The sequence below is a fragment of the Diaphorina citri genome, unplaced genomic scaffold, assembly GCF_000475195.1.
Source record: "Diaphorina citri unplaced genomic scaffold, Diaci psyllid genome assembly version 1.1 scaffold554, whole genome shotgun sequence".
Classification (NCBI taxonomy): domain Eukaryota; kingdom Metazoa; phylum Arthropoda; class Insecta; order Hemiptera; family Psyllidae; genus Diaphorina; species Diaphorina citri.
Window position 1 is genome coordinate 378056 of NW_007377988.1, and position 20184 is coordinate 398239.

The window sequence follows — 20184 nt, forward strand, 5'->3', positions numbered from 1 at the left end:
AAAGTTAAGAAGTTGAAGTGACTGGGTGACTAAGTTATGGAACAGGGGTGTAAAAGGGTGAACCGCCTATTGGAACCCGGCAAAAATTACGAGAGGAAACTAGTGTACACCTACAGGGAGAGAGTCTTAGGACACGTGCGCTTCCCGTTGTGCTGAAGGTGCGATGGAAGTTGCAAGAAGGTACTCCCCTCTGCTGAACCGTGTAACGGCTGTCTACCAGGCTCGAGAACAGCCACTGTTACACGGGTCCTACGCGCAGACTCTCCTGCTCGTCCCAATTCCTTTAGTAGTATAGGGGTTATACCCTTAGTGTGTAGGGGTTATACCCTTCGTAGAGTAATTGAGTAAGAAAAAATAAAACGGTAGAAAAGGAAGAGAATAAAAGGGATATAAAAAAAAAAAAAAAAAAAAAAAAGAGCCTCTTTTTTTTCTTTTTCTTTTGAAGAGTTTTGATAGAACTGTAACTGCTAAGGTCTTATCGTTCCGAAATCTTAGAAGGAAGATAGGGTAGGAGAAAGCCAGCCGTTCCGAGAACGAACATTATCCGTCCAGGATAAAATCGACCTCGGGCGAGATTCGAACCCGCGGCCTAGCGCTTACAAGGCAGACGCTCACCAACCAAGCTAACTAGGCTGGCTTGGTGAACCAGCTAATCATGTCGAATTCCCCATTTCTCATTTTCAGTTTCACTTGAAGGATGGCTACGGGAAGTTGATCTATCAATACACTCGACTACTCCTGGGCAAACTCGACTTTCATCGGCGGAACCCGGGCTTTCCCGGCAATCTGATTCTGTCCCAATCTGAGCTAGATCGAATAGGCGAGAACGACATTAACAATTATTTCCAAATGAGTGTGGAAATGTTTGACTATTTGGATGAAATATTGGCGCTACAAGCCGCTGTGTTCGGTGAGTAAAGGTGTTTTTAAGCCAGCTGTTTCGAGAACGAACCTTATGTGTTTAAGATAAAATCCGCTTTGGGCGGGAATTGAACCGCGATCTATCACTTAAAAGGCAGACGCGCCATCTTTCAAGCTAACTAGGTGGGCACCTGGCAAGTAGTTGTTTCATTACAGCGACCTCCGTGACTGAGTGGGTATCGCACTAGGCTTGCACGCCAGAGGTCCCAGGTTCGATTCCCGGTTGGTTTTTTCGGCTCTGTGCTTGGATATCGGGGTGCACTCAGCCTTGTGAGGACAATTGAGTAGTAGCGACCAGTGGCGGCATTACCAGAGTAAAAAGAAAAATTATAGAAATGATAAACAGTAAAAAAGGCTCTTAATAATGCTGTGATTAGAGCTATTTGTTAAGGACTTTACTTTTTTTTATTGTTTCCCTCATCTACAAAAATTGTGAAGAAGCTCGCAGCTTTACCACAAATAAATCATTATTCACATTTTTTTTTTTTTAATTTTTATCCCTGTTGTTGGTTCCCACAGGGTCCTTGGACATGTCCCGGTCCAATTCAATGACCTCCTTGGGTCAGTGTCGTCTCTCGCCCCTCATCCCCTTGTATACAGGACTCCTCTCAGTTGTACGACTTTTGCGTGAAAATCCTGTTCAATATTACTATAATTTATATCCCTTTGGTTCCCACAGGGTCCTTGGACATGTCGCGGTCCAATTCCATGACCTCGTCCGGGCAGTGTCGTCTCTCTCCTCTCATCCCCTGTATACAGGACTCCTCTCAGTTGTATGACTTTTGCGTCAAGATCCTGTTCAAATTGCATGCCTCTCTACCGTCGGAGATATTGGCCGGGCATAGGTCTCGCTTCCTCAAGCAATTCTCACAGCTACGCCAGTTCTACATGACCTCCTCCACGCTACAATATTTCAAGCACTTGATTCAAGTTCCTACCTTGCCTGAGGTGAGTATATATAAGCCTGGCTGGGGAACTTTAAACAGGGAGTAGACCAGCTCAGTCTGGCTGAGGAACAGGGAGGATACCAGCCAGAAATTTCCCTTACCAAAGAAATAGCAAAGGTTGAGTGCAAATTTTTTGCATGCCTCTCTACCGTCGGAGATATTGGCCGGGCATAGGTCTCGCTTCCTCAAGCAATTCTCACAGCTACGCCAGTTCTACATGACGTCCTCCACGCTACAATATTTCAAGCACTTGATTCAAGTTCCTACCTTGCCTGAGGTGAGTATAGAATACAATATAAGCCTGGCTGGGGAACTTTAAACAGGGAGTAGACCAGCTTAGTCTGGCTGAGGGACTTTAAACAGGGAGTATACCAGCTTAGTCTGGCTGGGGGACTTTAAACAGGGAGTAGACCAGCTTAGTCTGGCTGAGGGACAGGCAGGATACCAGCCAGAAATTTCCCTTCCCAAAGAAATAGCAAAGGTTGAGTGCAAATTTTCCTTGTCACTCAAGTCCTGTGTGTAAATATTACTTTCTATTACCCTTACGTATTTTTTCTTGTTCAGTACAAAATCATGCTTGCCTCTTTGTATGTCTTCTTCTGGTTCTATTTAACGGAGGGGGAGAAATTTTCATGTAAATAAATAATTATTCTTTTCTATGAGCAATTACTTCAATCTTTGCACCAAATATACTTCTATCTCTATTTTTATCTGGGAAACGTTCCCAGGCTATTCACTAAAATACACCTCTTTTTTTTATATATTTCGTACTAAGTTACCTACTAAGTTTTTTTTTTTTTTTTTAATTACGTCTGGCTGGAGAACTTTAAACAGGAAGTAAATCGAAGTATTTTATTGGTATTCTTTTTATAAAGTACTTATGTGTACTTATATAGGAACATCAGAAAGACATTGTTTAAGTTACAAGAAATAAACCATTATTCTTATGCAAATTTTCGTAGCCAAAACCAAATGTCAACTCAAAGCAATCACCCTAGCTAGGGCTGATTGAGAGGCTGACGACCCCGTCTGTACACGGAAAAAGGCGAGGAAAAGAAGACGTAGAATGTGAGGAAGTGTTTAGCTTGCTACCGAATGAAGGTAAAACCCTCTTCACTGGAATCCTTAGCAGTTATACAGTGAGACTCCTGTTGTATTTCAGACACCTCCTAATCTTCTCATTCAAGCAGAACTCGGGTCCTATGTGACCCCGGTGGTCATTCTACCCGATCCCCCGTCTACTTCGGACCCTGGGGATAGTATGTCCCCAGTGACCGGGGACTTGGTGGATATCTCGCATACGAGCTCGCAGAACGCGTCCAGTAATGATGGGAGCGACTCTCCGGACTTGCTCGGGCAGAGAGATTCTTCCCTAATAGAACAAAGGTAAGACAACATTGATGAAAATCTAAATCACTAATTTCCAGATTTAAAAAAAAAAAAATAATAATAATAGACCGTTTGCAATATTTTCTCATTAGGTACTTATTGCAATAGAAAGCTTGATAGAGGGAATTGTAGGTCTTATCGTCCCGAAATCAAAGAGACAAGGAAGACAGAATAGGAGAAAGCCAGCAGTTCCGAGAACGAACATTATCCCATTAGGATAAAATCCGCTCGGGCGGGAATCGAACCCGCGGCCTAGCGCTTACAAGGCAGACGCGCTACCAACCAAGCTAACTGGGCTGGCTACTGATGGTTTTACTGTGTTGCTTGAACCAGCCAGAGACTGACAGTTTGTTTACGTGTTTTTGAAAATATGTGTATAAAATATATCCCTAAGAATTGTTTCTTCTCTTCATTTGTTCGTCAGAGATGCTCTCATAGAACAGTTACAGCGGGAACTGAGTGCACAGAGGCGGCTGGTGTCAGAACAGTACAAGATCATATCTGAACTACGTGAGACTGTCAATACGCTCGAACTACAACTCGCTACCAAGGTGAGATATATATTACTCGTTGCAAAAGCCGCCAGTATACGTATTAACAGTGCTTATTTATACTGCTCGAATAAATGCCCGTACGTAAGTTTCATACGATTTTTTTTTTTCGAACGACACAAAATGCCCCTAGGCATTGTAATTCAAATGAGAGTGTTCCCACTACCACACGACACGATTTTTTTTCCCGAAATCGAAGAGACAAGGAAGACAGAATAGGAGAAAGCCAGCCGTTCCGAGAACGAACATTATCCCATTAGGATAAAATCCGCCCAGGTGGGAATCGAACCCGCGGCCTGGCGCTTACGAGGCAGACGCGCTACCAACCAAGCTAACTAGGCTGGCTACTGATGGTTTTACTGTGTTGCTTGAACCAGCCAGAGACTGACTGTTTCTTCTCTTCATTTGTTCATCAGAGATGCTCTCATATTACGTGTTTTTGAAAATATGTGTATAAAATATATCCCTAAGAATTGTTTCTTCTCTTCATTTGTTCGTCAGAGATGCTCTCATAGAACAGTTACAGCGGGAACTGAGTGCACAGAGGCGGCTGGTGTCAGAACAGTACAAGATCATATCTGAACTACGTGAGACTGTCAATACGCTCGAACTACAACTCGCTACCAAGGTGAGATATTACTCGTTGCAAAAGCCGCCAGTATACGTACTAACAGTGCTTATTTATACTGCTCGAATAAATGCCCGTTCGTAAGTTTCATACGATTTTTTTTTTCGACCGACACAAAATGCCCCTAGGCATTGTAATTCAAATGAGAGTGTTCCCACTACCACGACACGATTTTTTTCCAAATGGACGACAAGTGGGAACGCTCTCATTTAAATTACATTGCCTACAGAACATTTTGTGTCGTTCGGAAAAAAAAAAATCGTGTGAAACTCATGACAACTAAAACCGTAAAACTTGTTTGGAACAAAGTTCGCCCAGGGCTGAAATTGAACCCGCGACCTAGCGCTTACAAGGCAGACGTGCTATCCCCCAAGCTAACTAGGCTTCACCTCGTTTGTTCTATAAATAATGATAACTTACTGGGTGGTTCATGATTTGTTTCAGGACTCGGAACTCAATCAAGAGAAGCAACTTAAGGACGATCTACTGAGACACACAGAAGCTGCAGCCCTTTATCATGAAACTGAGAGTAAGTAATACTATGGGACATTGAGACATGCTATCACATATTAATAATTAGTCTTTGTCATCTACCGTCGCAGGAGTATGTACTATGTATGTACGCCCCGCCAAGTCAAAATTTGGCCTGTAAGTGTACAATATATTACCCACCACTGCCGCGCTGTGGCTGAATCGTTAAAGGTACGGTTTCCTAGCGACGTGTTTTTTGCGTCGTGGTTGACGTGATACGCTGAGCGTTTCACGTCGGGCACCTCTTCTGAGTAATTCTTTTTTTTCAACAAAATACTCAAGTATATTTATTTACAATTCATGGACAGCCATAACATAATAAATTAAAAGAAATAAAAATAAAGAAGAAAAAAATATGGAACTGAAGAAAGAATAGGGGAAAATAGAGAAGGAAAAGATGGCAAAAAATAAAAAAAGAATGAGTTAATGAGATGCTGTGTCCCATATTGGGGATGTGTGATTCCCATATTGGGGATATTGTGATTTTCCTTAACCCTCTCGTCTCTCAGACGCCATCCTGGGCACATTTCACGACAAGAGCTCGACCATCTTCTGGCAATGTGCAAGTCGTCTCCCCCTCATGGAGAACGTGATAGTAGCGTGGAAGTTCTGTCACGTCCTGCACAAGATTCTGAGAGAGGGACATCCACATGTGATCAAGGAGAGCATTAAACAGGCCCAGGTTATCACCAATGTGGGAAAAATGTGGCACGCAGCGCAATATATTTCACGCTCCTGCCGACGTGTTCGGTTCCGCGCTGCGCAGAAAACACGTCGCTAGGAAACCGTACCTTAAGAGCAATGACTCTCAACCTAGAGGTGCTAGGTTCGTATCCCAACCGGTTGGAAATTTTTTGACCAAACTTTTCCGTTCACGGATAGGCATGGCTGTAAAAGAAAGAGCTTTGAGCCTTGATTCTGAACAGGGCGGTTCCAAAATTGTGATTTTTTTTTTAATATCCTAGTAGTATAAATAAGGTGTACGAAATAGTATGTATTCTATTTTAAATGACATTGTCTTTTTCGTTTTTGTTTTATAGAGAAGGATCTATTGAGACACACAGAAGCTGCAGCCCTTTATCACGAAACTGAGAGTAAGTAATACTATGAGACATTGAGACATGCTATCACATGTTAATAATTAGTCTTTTGTCATCTACCGTCGCAGGAGTATGTACTATGTATGTATCAAGGAGCGCGGCAGCGCTCCGCCCCGCCAAGTCAAGAAAGTTTGGCCTGTAAGTGTACAATATATTACCCACCACTGCCGCGCTGTGGCTGAATCGTTAAGAGTAATGACTCTCAACCTAGAAGTGCTAGGTTCGTATCTCAGCCGGTTGGAAATTTTTTGACCAAACTTTTCCGTTCACGGATAGGCATGGCTGTAAAAGAAAGAGCTTTGAGCCTTGATTCTGAACAGGGCGGTTCCAAAATTGTGATTTTTTTTTTAATATCCTAGTAGTATAAATAAGGTGTACGAAATAGTATGTATTCTATTTTAAATGACATTGTCTTTTTCGTTTTTGTTTTATAGAGAAGCTGAAGGTTGTGGAGGAAAAGTTTACCAAACTAAAAGACGTCTACACCAAACTAAGAGAAGAACACATAGCTCTTATACGACAGGTAATATCCTTTGTGTAATATTTAACAGCTTTCCTTGTTAATCATTATTTAGCCAGCCTAGTTAGCTTGGTTGTTAGCGCGTCTGCCTTCTAAGCGTTGGGCCGCGGGTTCGATTCCCGCCCGGGGCTAATTTTATCCTCAATGGATAAGGTTCATTCTCGGAACGGCTGGCTTTCTCCTATCCTGTCTTCCTTCTCTCTTCGATTTCGGGACTATAAGACCTTAGCAGTTACAGTTCCCTCTATCAAACCTCTTCAAAAATAAAAGTCTGACATAAAAGGACCAAAAATTGATAATTCTGAACATTTACGCCCTTTATTCCATTACTAACCCATTCACTCCGTTACCCAATGTATTCCCTTACAGAAAGCCGGTATTGAGAAAGAACTACGTGGTGGAGACAAGATGACCAAGTTTGCCCGAGCCGCCAACCATCTGATTTGTTCAATAGTAAGAACCCCCCTGTTAACACCCTGTAATCCCTGTATAGTGTACATTATGATATGTTCTTCTTCTGTGCTACCCTGTATATTATGCAGGGTTTATACGCGACCTGGAAAAGTAATGAAATCTGAAAATCGGCCAAAAAGTCTGGGAAAAGTCATGGAAAATTTTGAAAATTTAAAGAAAGCCTGGAAAAGTCATGGATTTTGCCACCCGGTCAAAAAATAAAAATGTTCAAATTAAATATCAAGCATTTCCGGAAAACGGCCTGCGGCGCATTCCCGCTCATATTCATTGATCTTCTGCATAGTGCATATTTTATTAAAATGAATTTTAAGGGGTAATCTTACTCATTTTTGAGTACCTCCATCCCCTAATTTTCTGGAAAATCATTCACACCAACGTTAACACAGACGAAAGTCCATAACGTTGGGGTATATCTATTAAATGTCTATTTGTTTACTGAGATAGGACAGGCATATTGTTTTCTTTGTGCAATGGTTTCAGTGACTCATTCTGTTTCTTCTTTCTATGATAGGTGGTGTTATTGTTTTATTTGTTTTAAGTTTATGGTGACACAATGATGTTTGACGTAACAAGTGGTTGTGACAAAACTTCTTAGAAGTGTGATAAATGTGTGTTTTTTTTTTTTTACTTTTTATTACTAAACTATAGTGAAGTTATACTTGTAATCAGAAAATAAAGGAGAGGTAGATACAAAAGGAGGAACTTTAACTTATTGGCTAATTCATTTTGTTCACCTTCATTGCTCAGTATCCCTCAAATTTAAACTTGCCAACTCTTTACTGATATCATCTGGCTGTTCATTTAGGTTTGTATTGCTTGCTTTTACTTCATCTGAAGGTTGGTCTGTACCAGACTCACTAATTTCATTTATATTTTCATCATTTTCTTTTTTAGTATTTTTACTCAAGTTTGAATCATCTAATGGTGCACTATTCAGTGGTTCATAACAATCCACTTTAATATGGGGTCTATTATTAGCTATGTACTCTCTGAGATCTGTATAGAACTTCCAAAATTGTGATTTTTTTTTTAATATCCTAGTAGTATAAATAAGGTGTACGAAATAGTATGTATTCTATTTTAAATGACATTGTCCTTTTCGTTTTTGTTTTATAGAGAAGCTGAAGGTTGTGGAGGAAAAGTTTACCAAACTAAAAGACGTCTATACCAAACTGAGAGAAGAACACATAGCTCTTATACGACAGGTAATATCCTTTGTGTAATATTTAACAGCTTTCCTTGTTAATTATTATTTAGCCAGCCTAGTTAGCTTGGTTGTTAGCGCGTCTGCCTTCCAAGCGTTGGGCCGCGGGTTCGATTCCCGCCCGGGGCGAATTTTATCCTCAATGGATAAGGCTCATTCTCGGAACGGCTGGCTTTCTCCTATCCTGTCTTCCTTCTCTCTTCGATTTCGGGACTTTAAGACCTTAGCAGTTACAGTTCCCTCTGTCAAACCTCTTCGAAAATAAAAGTGTGACCCAAACGGACAAAAATTAATAATTCTGAATACGCCCTTTATTCCATTACTAACCCATTCATACCCCCGTAACCCAATGTATTCCCTTACAGAAAGCCGGTATTGAGAAAGAACTACGTGGTGGAGACAAGATGACCAAGTTTGCCCGAGCCGCCAACCATTTGATTTGTTCAATAGTAAGAACTCCCCCTGTTAACACCCTGTAATCCCTGTATAGTGTACATTATGACATGTTCTTCTGTGCAACCCTGTATATTATGCAGGGTTTATACGCGACCTGGAAAACCTGGAAAAGTCATGAAATCTGAAAATCGGCCAAAAAGTCAGGGAAAAGTCATGGAAAATTTTTAAAATTTAAAGAAAGCCTGGAAAAGTCATGGATTTTGGCACCCGGTCAAAAATTAAAAATGTTCAAATTAAATATCAAGTATTTCCGAAAAACGGCCTGCGGCGCATTCCCGCTCATATTCATTGATATTCTGCATAGTGCATATTTTATTAAAATGAATTTTAAGAGGTACTCTTACTCATTTTTGAGTACCTCTATCCCCTAATTTTCTGGAAAATCATTCACACCAACGTTAACACAGGCGAAAGTCCATAACGTTGGGGTATATCTATTAAAATACAATTCACAATGTCATAATATATTCTTATTAAATTGTAATGTTAGTTGATGTCATTGTAAAGAACAAAATAAAATTACATTCTTTGGAAAAAAAAAATCATTCCGGCAAAAGCATATAAACCGTGTTATGATAATTATGTTCTTCCCTGTATTTACCACCTCTTGCACCATAGTGTTTAATGGCCTGGATTACCATCTGAGTTTAAACTGAACTCGGTCTTAGGCCGGCCATTCCCTATCAGGTAGACCTAATCAGGTGTCAGATCTGCCTGATAGAGTCAGTTTTGCCTGATGGTGTGTGTGCACATCAGTTATCAGGTAGATCTGACATTCGGACCTTTTCAGCCGTACCTGTCAGGTCTACCTGAGGTCAGGTGTCAGGTACACCTGATCAGGTGTACGTAGGTACCTATCCAGTCTACCCGATAGTGAATGGCTGGCCTTAATTGGAAAAAAAAACTATACCTATCATCCTTATGTGTATGTATTGCCAGAATAGAATGGAATAGAATATACCTACCTCATGTAAATAATAATGCAATTTTTCCAGGTTCTTGTGAATTCTATATTGGGCTATTTTTTTTTTTTTTTACGTTCTCTTGTGTAAAAAATTATATTTTGTAAATAATTTTGTCTCTTCTTTCAGTGCCTGTGTCTCTCTTTTCGAGATCCTTGTAAATTCTATCTTGGGCTATTTTCTACATTCTTCTGTGGAAGAAATTATATTTTGTAAATAATTATCTCTTCTCTACTTTCAGCTTTTGTTATTCTGTACATTGTTTTCAGGTCCTTGTCACTCAAGTCCTGTGTGTAAATATTACTTTCTATTACCCTTACGTATTTTTTCTTGTTCAGTACAAAATCCAGGCACTTGGTCACTCAAGTCCTGTGTGTAGAATTATCTACTTTGCTAGTGTACCGCTTACGTATTTTTTCTGGTCAGTTACAAAATCATGCTTGCCCGTTCTTTGGTATGTCTTCTTCTGGTTCTATTTAACGGAGGGAGAAAATTTCATGTAAATAAAATAATTATTCTTTTTCTAGTTCTAGGCAATTACTTCAATCTTTGCACACAAATATACCTTCTATCTCTAATTTTTATCTGAAACGGTTCCCAGCTATTCACATAAAATACACCTCTTTTTATGTAGTACTATTTCGTACTAAGTTACGACTACAAGTTTTTGGGTTTTTTTTTTTTCTTTTTTTTTTTTAATACGTCTGCTGGGAGAACTATTAAACAGGAAGTATAAATCGAAGGTATTTTATTGGTATTCTCGCTTTTATAAAGCGGTACTCATGGTGTACTCTATATAGGGAACATCAGAAGAGGCGACATTGTTTTAAGTTACAAGAAAGTACAACCATATTCCTTATGTATATTATGGTAATCATTATAATCGGGTCATTATCTTTTTCTCCCCCTTCTAATTGATTTTTTTTGATCGTATTACTTTATTCAATTATCCAACTGTACCATTCCTGCTCCGTCCTCACACTCAATCAATCTCAACTTCTTCCTCGAACCTCTCATTCTCATTGAAATCGCCCGCACCACCGATATTTCAACTTTCACCTTCAGCCATCCCAATACCCATGAATACGACTTCGCCCACTTTTCACTTAATTGACTTGAAAATTATTTCTTAAAATTTCTTTCTCTCCCTCTCCCTTTCTTCCCTCTTTCCAATTCAAATCCGTCAATTTTCTTTCCTCGTATTTTTTTTTTTCTCAGAAAGCAGACGTGGACAAGCAGTTGGCCAGCGTGAGGAACATTGACCTGGAGGTAGATCATAGGAGTAAGCTAGAAGAGGAACTGAGTACGCTACAGTCTACTGCTGAAGCCGCCACTGAACAGAACGAGGTATTTGATTTACAATAATAATAAGATTCATATCTCCAATATACCTAACATTAGCACCCTCATGAAATCGCCACTGATATGTGCAATGAGCACTTACAACAATATGAGCGAGAAATCAGACCTCTTCTGATCTCTTGCTCAAGAACGAAAAAAAAAAAAAAACTGTCAAGTATTGCTCTACTTGAAAAGTGATTTTTGAGTATTTTGAGTAGTGTGTAGACAGTGGCATTAAAAAAAAAGAGATTATTTACTGGAAAGTCACCAGTTGGCGAGGTTAACGCCGGAGGCGTTCTCTACTACCTGACCCTTAGAGCTCCATTATTATGTAATCAAATTCTCAAATAAATGAGAATAAAATTCCATGCCTCGGCTGGGATCGAACCCACGCCCTCCTGTTTACCAGGCGATCGTGTTGACCACTTCACTACCGAGGCAGGTTAATAAAATCCCCAAATTGTCACCCGTCGCCCTGAAATTCTGAAGTGGAGTTTAAAACCCCCTTGGATTTTTTCCTCAAAGAGGATTTGTATTATGTGGTCAAATTCTCAAATAATTGAGGATAAAATTCCATGCCTCGGCTGGGATCGAACCCACGCCCTCCTGTTTACCAGGCGATCGTGTTGACCACTACGCCACCGAGGCAGGTTAACAAAATACCCAAATGGACACCCATCCCCCTGAAATTCTGAAGTGGAGTTTAAAACCCCCTTGGATTTTTTTCTCAAAGGGAATTTCTTCCGTGTTCGTTTAGACTGCGGGAGTAAAGGGACTTTTCAGTCTCATTCTGGCAGGATAAACAAGGTATATTCTATTCTATTCCATTTGCTAAAGAAATAGCAAAGGTTGAGTGCGAAGGGCATCCATTCGTAAAATCTGTAGCCAAATTCCGTGTTCTAACCTTCGGATTTTCCTCTTCGGTTTCAGGCTCTGGTGGCTAAGATCGATTGGATATGCAAGGAGAAGAGTGTAATAGAATCCGAGGTACAGGATATTCTGGCGCAGAAAAACGAGCTGGATGTGAGATTGAAAACTATGGAGGAGCAAATCAAAACGGACAAGGCCATCGCTAAATCTACCCTGTTACGTGAGTTTACCTGGATTGTTCACAAAATCTACACCATGTTTTTTTTTTTCTTCTTTTTTTTTTACTTTCCTTATCCTATAGGAAGGAAAGTAATGTAATCGGGTCAAATTTTCGATGGTCAGTTTTTAATGAAAAAACACGTTTTGAGGTCCCTAGAGCCTAAATCCAAAGTTTCAGCCATTGGTCCGTGTGTGTGTCTGTCTGTCTGTCTGTCTGTTCGAGAACGGTAAGAGCTAGAGACTTGAAATTTGGTATGTAACTTTCAAATGTGACAAGGGTGCGACACGAAACTTTTGGTTAAGATCGGTGCAACGGTTGGCGGCATTTTACCGCTTTTGGACAGATTTTGACCGATTTTGGCGGTTTTCAGCTATAGCGACAAAACTGTTAGAGATGTTGTAAAAGTTAGGGTAAAAGAACACTCAAATAAGCATCATTCAATAGGATAAGGAAAGTCGTGTGATGTTCACACCAGATTTTTTTCAAGTTTGATTTTTGATAGAGGGAAGTGTGACTGCTGCGGTTGTACGAGTATCGTCCCAAAATCGAAGAAAGAACAACGGCCGTCTTCTCTTCCCGAAATCGAAGAGAGAAGGACAGGGTAAGAGAAAGCCAGCCGTTCCGAGATCGAACTTTACCTGTTCAGGATAATGTTCGCATTGTTCGGCCTGGCCGACAAGACACTTTTACGCTACCTCCCAACCTAACTACACTGGCTAACTTTTTTTTCAAGAGGTATTTTTTATTAGGTTTATTTTTAATATTCATAATGGAGAATAACAATAGAATAAAACATAAAACTACTTAGTTTTTCACGATAGATCTGATGGCTTTTCATTACAGCAAGACGACATCTGCGCGCCCCTAGTAATGGAAACCCTAGGATGTTGCATTAAGAATATCGAGAATAAATCCAAAGTGTTCAGCATAGTAGAACAAATCAAGGAAGACATTGGCTCCTACACACTCCCTGTATCTCTGCTCACGTCTGCATGTAACACGGTGTATATAGGATTGGAATATCTGGGCAAGGATACGCTGCAGCAGACGTGCTTTGACTTCTTCGCGCCCATCATGGATGTAAGTTTCAACACGATCAATCATTACAATCTTGGGGCACGGTCAGCCCAGTGGGTAACGCACTTGCTTGCCATGCAGAAGGTCCCGGGTTCGAATCCCACCATCGACGAAAATTTGTACTCGTTTTTCGATTGCAAATATTTCTACGGGTTACTTTCTGGTGTTCTCGTGTTGACCTAGCACCTAAATGGGAAGTATTGTGTCTCTTCTCGCCCATCTGATGAGGGACATACTACGGGATGAAGGTGCTACGACTCAGACAACATTTTTTTAATCTTCTTGTACTGTAGACCGTGATTAGACTGCGGGACTTGTCAGTCCTAAAAGCTCATCGAGATAAACAAGGTATTCTATTCTATTCTATTAATTTGATTCTCAGAATATCCACGAGTACATCATGTCGCCCGAGTTTCAAATAGGACCCACGGAGAATGAACTTCAGAAGAGAAAGTTATACCTGTATGCTGAAGCTATGTTATTCTGTCCGAGTAAAATCAAACCTGAAACTTTAGAGCAGCTGGAAAAACATTTAGGTTCGTATGTACGGAATCGGTAATGGTTTGATTTGATTTAAATAAGATATATTTAACAAATTTCATAATTATTCAATACAACATCTCCTAAGCTTCGCTTGTATAAACAGAAACTTATTCTAAAGTTATAAAAATCTGTACTAAAAGCAGTAATGATTGGAGCCACAATGTGAATTCTAGCACCTAAATGGGAAGTATTGTGTCTCTTCTCGCCCATCTGATGAGAGGCATACTACGGGATGGGCATGCTACGACACAGACCACTAATCTAATGTAGCAGTTGTTTCATTGGTACGAAATACACTCATCCTTTTTTTATAGACCTCAAATAACTCTTTTAATGTTTAAAGCCTAAGCTGAGACAGTCTAAATAAAGCACTACTATTTTTTCCCAACTTATTTTTTTGTTACAAATTTTCATCAGTATATGGTTTCTTCAAATTAAATTGATCCCAAGGGCAAGGAAAACCTAGACTCTTGAGTGACAAATGGAGTGTGCCTGAAGGCATGTGATGTGTTCCAATCCACTCGACCCCAAATGCTTGTCCTTTTTTAAGTCATTCCTAGATGTTTTATTTTACAGCCAAAATAATAATGATAAAAAAACTTGAAATATTTTCTTCGGGTATTGAACCCGAAAATAATCAAAATAATAATGGTAGAAATAAATGAACAAGTAGGTAATAAATAATAAAATTCAATATATTTTATAGAACAAATAATAAAATAAAATTACCGAAATCAATAATAAAATCAGAAAAATTGCGCGAGTTTTTTCCAAGCTTCCCAGACTGTCTAGAAGCACCCGAATGCCCTCCGAAAGTCCATAACTTTGTCAGCGAAAAGTTCAGAAAGAATAATCGGGGAAACATTTCCCCTATACTGATTCTCGCATAGCAGTATAGGAAAATCATTCCCTGCAAGGCAGCGGGCAAGGAGCTGTGCACCATTCTGACCTCCCTGCAAGTGGATCAACCCACAGACCTAGCGCCGTTCAAACACCTCATAGGGGAAATAGCCAACATGTCCCTCGCTATCAAGAGTGGGGAGAATCCGGAGGTCATTGGAGATCTGGTGGAGAATGAGCTAGCCATGATGGACAAAGCTATTGAAGAGGCTGCTACACGCATTGAGGTAAGGGGAAAACGGATTTTTTTTATTATTATTATTATTATTATCCAAGCTTCCCAGACTGTCTAGAAGCACCCGAATGCCCTCCGAAAGTCCATAACTTTGTCAGCGAAAAGTTCAGAAAGAATAATCGGCATTTCCCCTATACTGATTCTCGCATAGCAGTATAGGAAAATCATTCCCCTATAGTCCCTATACTGCTTTCCTAGCTCAAAGCTCTGACGCTTGCGCAGAAGAAATTTCCCCCACTAGACTTTCATTTAAGCTCCTCCTCTTTCTGAACTCCGAAGTTGTGCTACCAAAGTTAGGTGCCGAGGGTGGGAGTCGGGTGGGAACCTTCATGCTGGACAGGTGGGAAGCTTAAACAAACCTCTCGCAAATTTTTTTCTGAAATTTATTTTCTTTATTTGGCTATTTCTTCCACATATTTTCTGACTTTTATTTTTATTTATTGCGTTTTCTTTCCTATTCCTTTTTTTCTAAATTTTGATTTTTCTTTCTAGCTAATGTGTCTACTATAATTAGAAAACTGGAGGGAAAAATCACTGATAGACATTGGTGCTTTGAGCAATTCACACAAAATTCAATTGATTAAATAGGTATTGGATTTTATGTACTTCACCTTACATGATTATGATCTGGGGGACTTGCTTTAGACCGGGGTTTACCAAATCAGAATTGGTATCAATCTAGGATTGAGCTAAAGTTCAATCCAGAATTGAAGCCAACTTCGTAAAACGCGGTCTTAAGGTGGATTTCCACCAACGCGACCTCTGTCGTGCGACAAAATCGCGCGACAATGTCGCGCGACTTCACCTGTTTTCACTTGCAACATTTGTCGCGCGACGTTACCTGTTAAAAATTAAAGCACTCCCCGACAAAATCGCGCGACGTTTGTCGCGCGACGTGACCTGTTTCCACTTGCAATTAAAGTGCTTGAAACTGCCAGAAGGATCTTATCGGCATAATAAACATCATCATTTACTAAGATTTTCAAATTACTATATTCGGGATTGTTGAAGAGTTTACCTACGACTTCACTAAGGTTGCGTCTGGATGAGGTTATTTTTTTTGGTGGAGACTGTGGTTGTGATGGCCCAGCTTCAGTGGTACTTTTTGGCAAAGAGGATGTTGGCCCTCTTTTTGATCTTCTTTTACTCCTGCTTGGCATCTGGAAAGCAAAATATGTATGTATGATAATGGTGTTTTTACTGCCTAGTAAGGTTTCATCAAATACAATTCCTTTTTTTTGTGCCTTGAACTTACTTATTTTCTACTGGATATTCTGTTATAATACCTACTTATGATTTTTATCTTGTTGACCAGGATCCTGGATTTTTATTGAATCACCTTATCACTAGCAGACTTGCCACAAATCTTTATTTGAAGATTTTCTACTGTTTCGTAACTTTCGTACCCTAATGGCCCTAATCTAATCCCTTATAACTTTTTGCTTGCTTCGTGGTCAAAAAAATTGAGGAAACACAAAAGTAAACATTTGAAAAAGCAATGTTGCCAAATGGAGCATTTTTAGAAAGTCCCTCAAAGCACAGGCATATTTTTTGAGCAAGAGCCACCCCAATGGGCAGCAGGAATTCAGCTAGAATCAACGTTTGTAATAAACACGCCGCACCCGTGCCGCCCACTCTAGAAATGAGTAGATCTTTTTACATTTTCTTGCCATGGTCCATTCATCATCATGAACAAAGACAGAAAATCCTACACCCATGCATTTTTCCCGTAGCCCACATATTTCTGTCTCTCTCTAACATCCATTTCCTTTCTACTTTTTTTACACATCCCAACTTCCATTCTATTTAAGAAATAAAGTGAATTTTGAAACCATCATTGTTAAAAAGACATACTATCATACTTCTTTTTTCTTCCTAATTTTCACCTAGTTTATTTTTGACCAAGGCTTCTTTCAGACATGATTGTCACTCTTACATATTTATTATGAAAATAAAAAACCTTTTTAAATTATTTTCCTTAATTGTGATAAATTAATTTATTAAAATTCATGGGGAAGTAATCTATAAAAATATCTTCTTACTTGACCTGATAGTAGTGTGTTTCTTATCTATTTAGGATAAAAACCTCCCTGGGCGGGAATCGAACCCGCGACTTAGCGCTTACAATGCAGACGCACTACTTTCCAAGCTAACTAGACTGAAAAAATTGAAGATTTTTTTTTAATTGAATAAATACAAATAAAAAAATCAATAAATACAAATAAAAAAATCTTTAATTTAATTAAGAGACCTAAAAAAAAATGGCTTTCAATCCACGGGCCAAGTAAACGTTTGTGACAAAAAAGTCACTCATACCTACTTACATGGTTTATTAGCGGTTATTTCCCTCCTTAACCCTCCTCGTCTCTCAGACGCCATCCTGGGCACATTTCACGACAAGAGCTCGACCATCTTCTGGCAATGTGCAAGTCGTCTGCCCCTCATGGAGAACGTGATAGTAGCGTGGAAGTTCTGTCACGTCCTGCACAAGATTTTGAGAGAGGGACATCCACATGTTATCAAGGAGAGCATTAAACAGGCCCAGGTTATCACCAATGTGGGAAAAATGTGGGTAAGTATTGAATCAGTGGGTCCGTGAACTAAATAACTAAATAATTGAAAAAAAAAGAAGAAAAAAAAAATGATTTATAGAGAGCCTCTTTTTTTCTTCTTTTGAAGAGTTTTGACAGAGAGAACTGTAACTGCTAAGGTCTTATGGTTTCAAAATCTTAGAAGGAAGATAGGATAGGAGAAAGCCAGTCGTTCCGAGAACGAACATTATACGTTCAGGATAAAATCGACCTCGGGCGAGATTCGAACCCGCGGCCTAGCGCTTACAAGGCAGACGCTCACCAACCAAGCTAACTAGGCTGGCTTGGTGAACCAGCTAATCATGTCGAATTCCCCATTTCTCTTTTTCAGTTTCACTTGAAGGATGGTTACGGGAAGTTGATCTATCAATACACTCGGCTACTCCTGGGCAAACTCGATTTTCATCGACGGAACCCGGGCTTTCCCGGCAATCTGATTCTGTCCCAGTCTGAGCTAGATCGAATAGGCGAGAACGACATTAACAATTATTTCCAAATGAGCGTGGAGATGTTTGACTATTTGGATGAGATATTGGCGCTACAAGCCGCTGTGTTTGGTGAGTAAAGGTGTTTTTAAGCCAGCTGTTTCGAGAACGAACCTTATGTGTTTAAGACAAAATCCGCTTTGGGCGGGAATTGAACCGCGATCTATCACTTGAAAGGCAGACGCGCCATCTTTCAAGCTAACTAGGTGGGCACCTGGCAAGTAGTTGTTTCATTACAGCGACCTCCGTGACTGAGTGGGTATCGCACTAGGCTTGCACGCCAGAGGTCCCAGGTTCGATTCCCGGTTGGTTTTTTCGGCTCTGTGCTTGGATATCGGAGTGCACTCAGCCTTGTGAGGACAATTGAGTAGTAGCGACCAGTGGTGGCATTACCAGAGTAAAAGGAAAAATTATAGAAATGACAAATAGTAAAAGAGGCTCTTAATAATGCTGTGATTAGAGCTATTTTTAAAGACTTTACTTTTTTTTTAATTGTTTCCCTCATCCACAAAAATTGATCCGCCCCGGGCGGGAATCGAACCCGCGGCCTAGCGCTTACAAGGCAGACGCACTACCAACTAAGCTAACTAGGCTGGCGGAGAAAACGGATTAAATCCATCCAAAAGAGGTTTTATAGAAAGCCTAACTAGAGCATTCAATGTGCTGTCGTCGCTGGCTTTACAGTTGCTTGTCTTTTCCAGTTTTCCTTTTTACTTTCCTTATCCTATAAGAAAGAAAGTAATGTAATTGGGTAAAAAATTTAACCCGCTGGCTTTACAGTTGCTTGTCTTTTCCAGTTTTCCTTTTTACTTTCCTTATCCTATAAGAAAGAAAGTAATGTAATTGGGTAAAAAAAAATTAACCATAAACTTGGCAGGGATTTTTCTCATCTTGGCAGAGATCAATTCTCCATGTGAGCCTGGAGTAATTTGTGTGAACATCACAAGGTTCAATTTTATACAGAATTTTTCGTCAGAAAGTTCACTAGAGGTTCCTTTTTGTTACATCCAAAAATACTGACGTCGTTCGTCTACAGACCCCATTAAAGTGTGAAAATCGTCGCAATTTGAATATATCCAAATGGATATAATATACTGCCAAGATAAGGGTTCCCTATCAGGTAGACCTAATCAGGTGTCAGGTCTGCCTGATAGAGTCAGTTTTGCCTGATGGTGTGTGTGTGCTCATCAGTTATCAGGTAGATCTGACATTCGGACCTTTTCAGCCGTACCTGTCAGGTCTACCCGAGGTCAGGTATATCTGATCAGGTGTACGTACTACGTAGGTACCTGTCCAGTCTACCCGATAGTGAATGGCTGGCCTTAATTGGAAAAAAAAACTATACCTATCATCCTTATACATATGTATTGCTAGAATAGAATGGAATAGAATATACCTACCTCATGTAAATAATAATGCAATGTTTCCAGGTTCTTGTGAATTCTATATTGGGCTATTTTTTTACGTTCTCTTGTGTAAAAAATTATATTTTGTAAATAATTTTGTCTCTTCTTTCAGTGCCTGTGTCTCTCTTTTCGAGATCCTTGTAAATTCTATCTTGGGCTATTTTCTACATTCTTGTGTGGAAGAAATTATATTTTGTAAATAATTATCTCTTCTCTACTTTCAGCTTTTGTTATTCTGTACATTGTTTTCAGGTCCTTGTCACTTGTAAATAATTTTGTCTCTTCTTTCAGTGCCTGTGTCTCTCTTTTCGAGATCCTTGTAAATTCTATCTTGGGCTATTTTCTACATTCTTCTGTGGAAGAAATTATATTTTGTAAATAATTATCTCTTCTCTACTTTCAGCTTTTGTTATTCTGTTACATTGTTTTCAGGCCCTTGTCACTCGTGGAAGAAATTATATTTTGTAAATAATTATCTCTTCTCTACTTTCAGCTTTTGTTATTCTGTACATTGTTTTCAGGTCCTTGTCACTCAAGTCCTGTGTGTAAATATTACTTTCTATTACCCTTACGTATTTTTTCTTGTTCAGTACAAAATTATGCTTTCCTCTTTGTATGTCTTCTTCTGGTTCTATTTAACTGAGGGGGAGAAATAAGGTGTTTTATGTAAATAAATTATTCTTTTCTATGAGCAATTACTTCAATCTATCTGGAAAATGTTCCCAGGCTATTCTCTAAAATACACCTCTTTTTTTTAATGTTTCGTACTAAGCTACTAAGTTTTTTTTTTTTTTTTTTTTTTTTTTTTTTTTCCGTGGGGGGGGAAATTTTTA

At 39.5% G+C, this 20184-nt stretch overlaps 1 protein-coding gene across 1 annotated transcript in view; it reads left to right on the plus strand.

The window, feature by feature from the left end:
• Positions 1-20184, plus strand: part of LOC103510048 (huntingtin-interacting protein 1) — a gene marked incomplete at its 3' end in the record, with an annotated part of 39314 nt that overhangs the window by 5438 nt on the left and 13692 nt on the right. Inside the window, exons 3-15 of the mRNA XM_026824217.1 lie at positions 629-910; positions 1601-1869; positions 3031-3254; positions 3682-3888; positions 4280-4436; positions 4881-4965; positions 6502-6590; positions 6957-7040; positions 10902-11030; positions 11955-12131; positions 12958-13194; positions 13574-13735; positions 14625-14861. Coding sequence (XP_026680018.1) covers positions 629-910; positions 1601-1869; positions 3031-3254; positions 3682-3888; positions 4280-4436; positions 4881-4965; positions 6502-6590; positions 6957-7040; positions 10902-11030; positions 11955-12131; positions 12958-13194; positions 13574-13735; positions 14625-14861 — 2339 coding nt within the window. The remainder of the gene's footprint in view (positions 1-628; positions 911-1600; positions 1870-3030; positions 3255-3681; positions 3889-4279; positions 4437-4880; positions 4966-6501; positions 6591-6956; positions 7041-10901; positions 11031-11954; positions 12132-12957; positions 13195-13573; positions 13736-14624; positions 14862-20184) is intronic.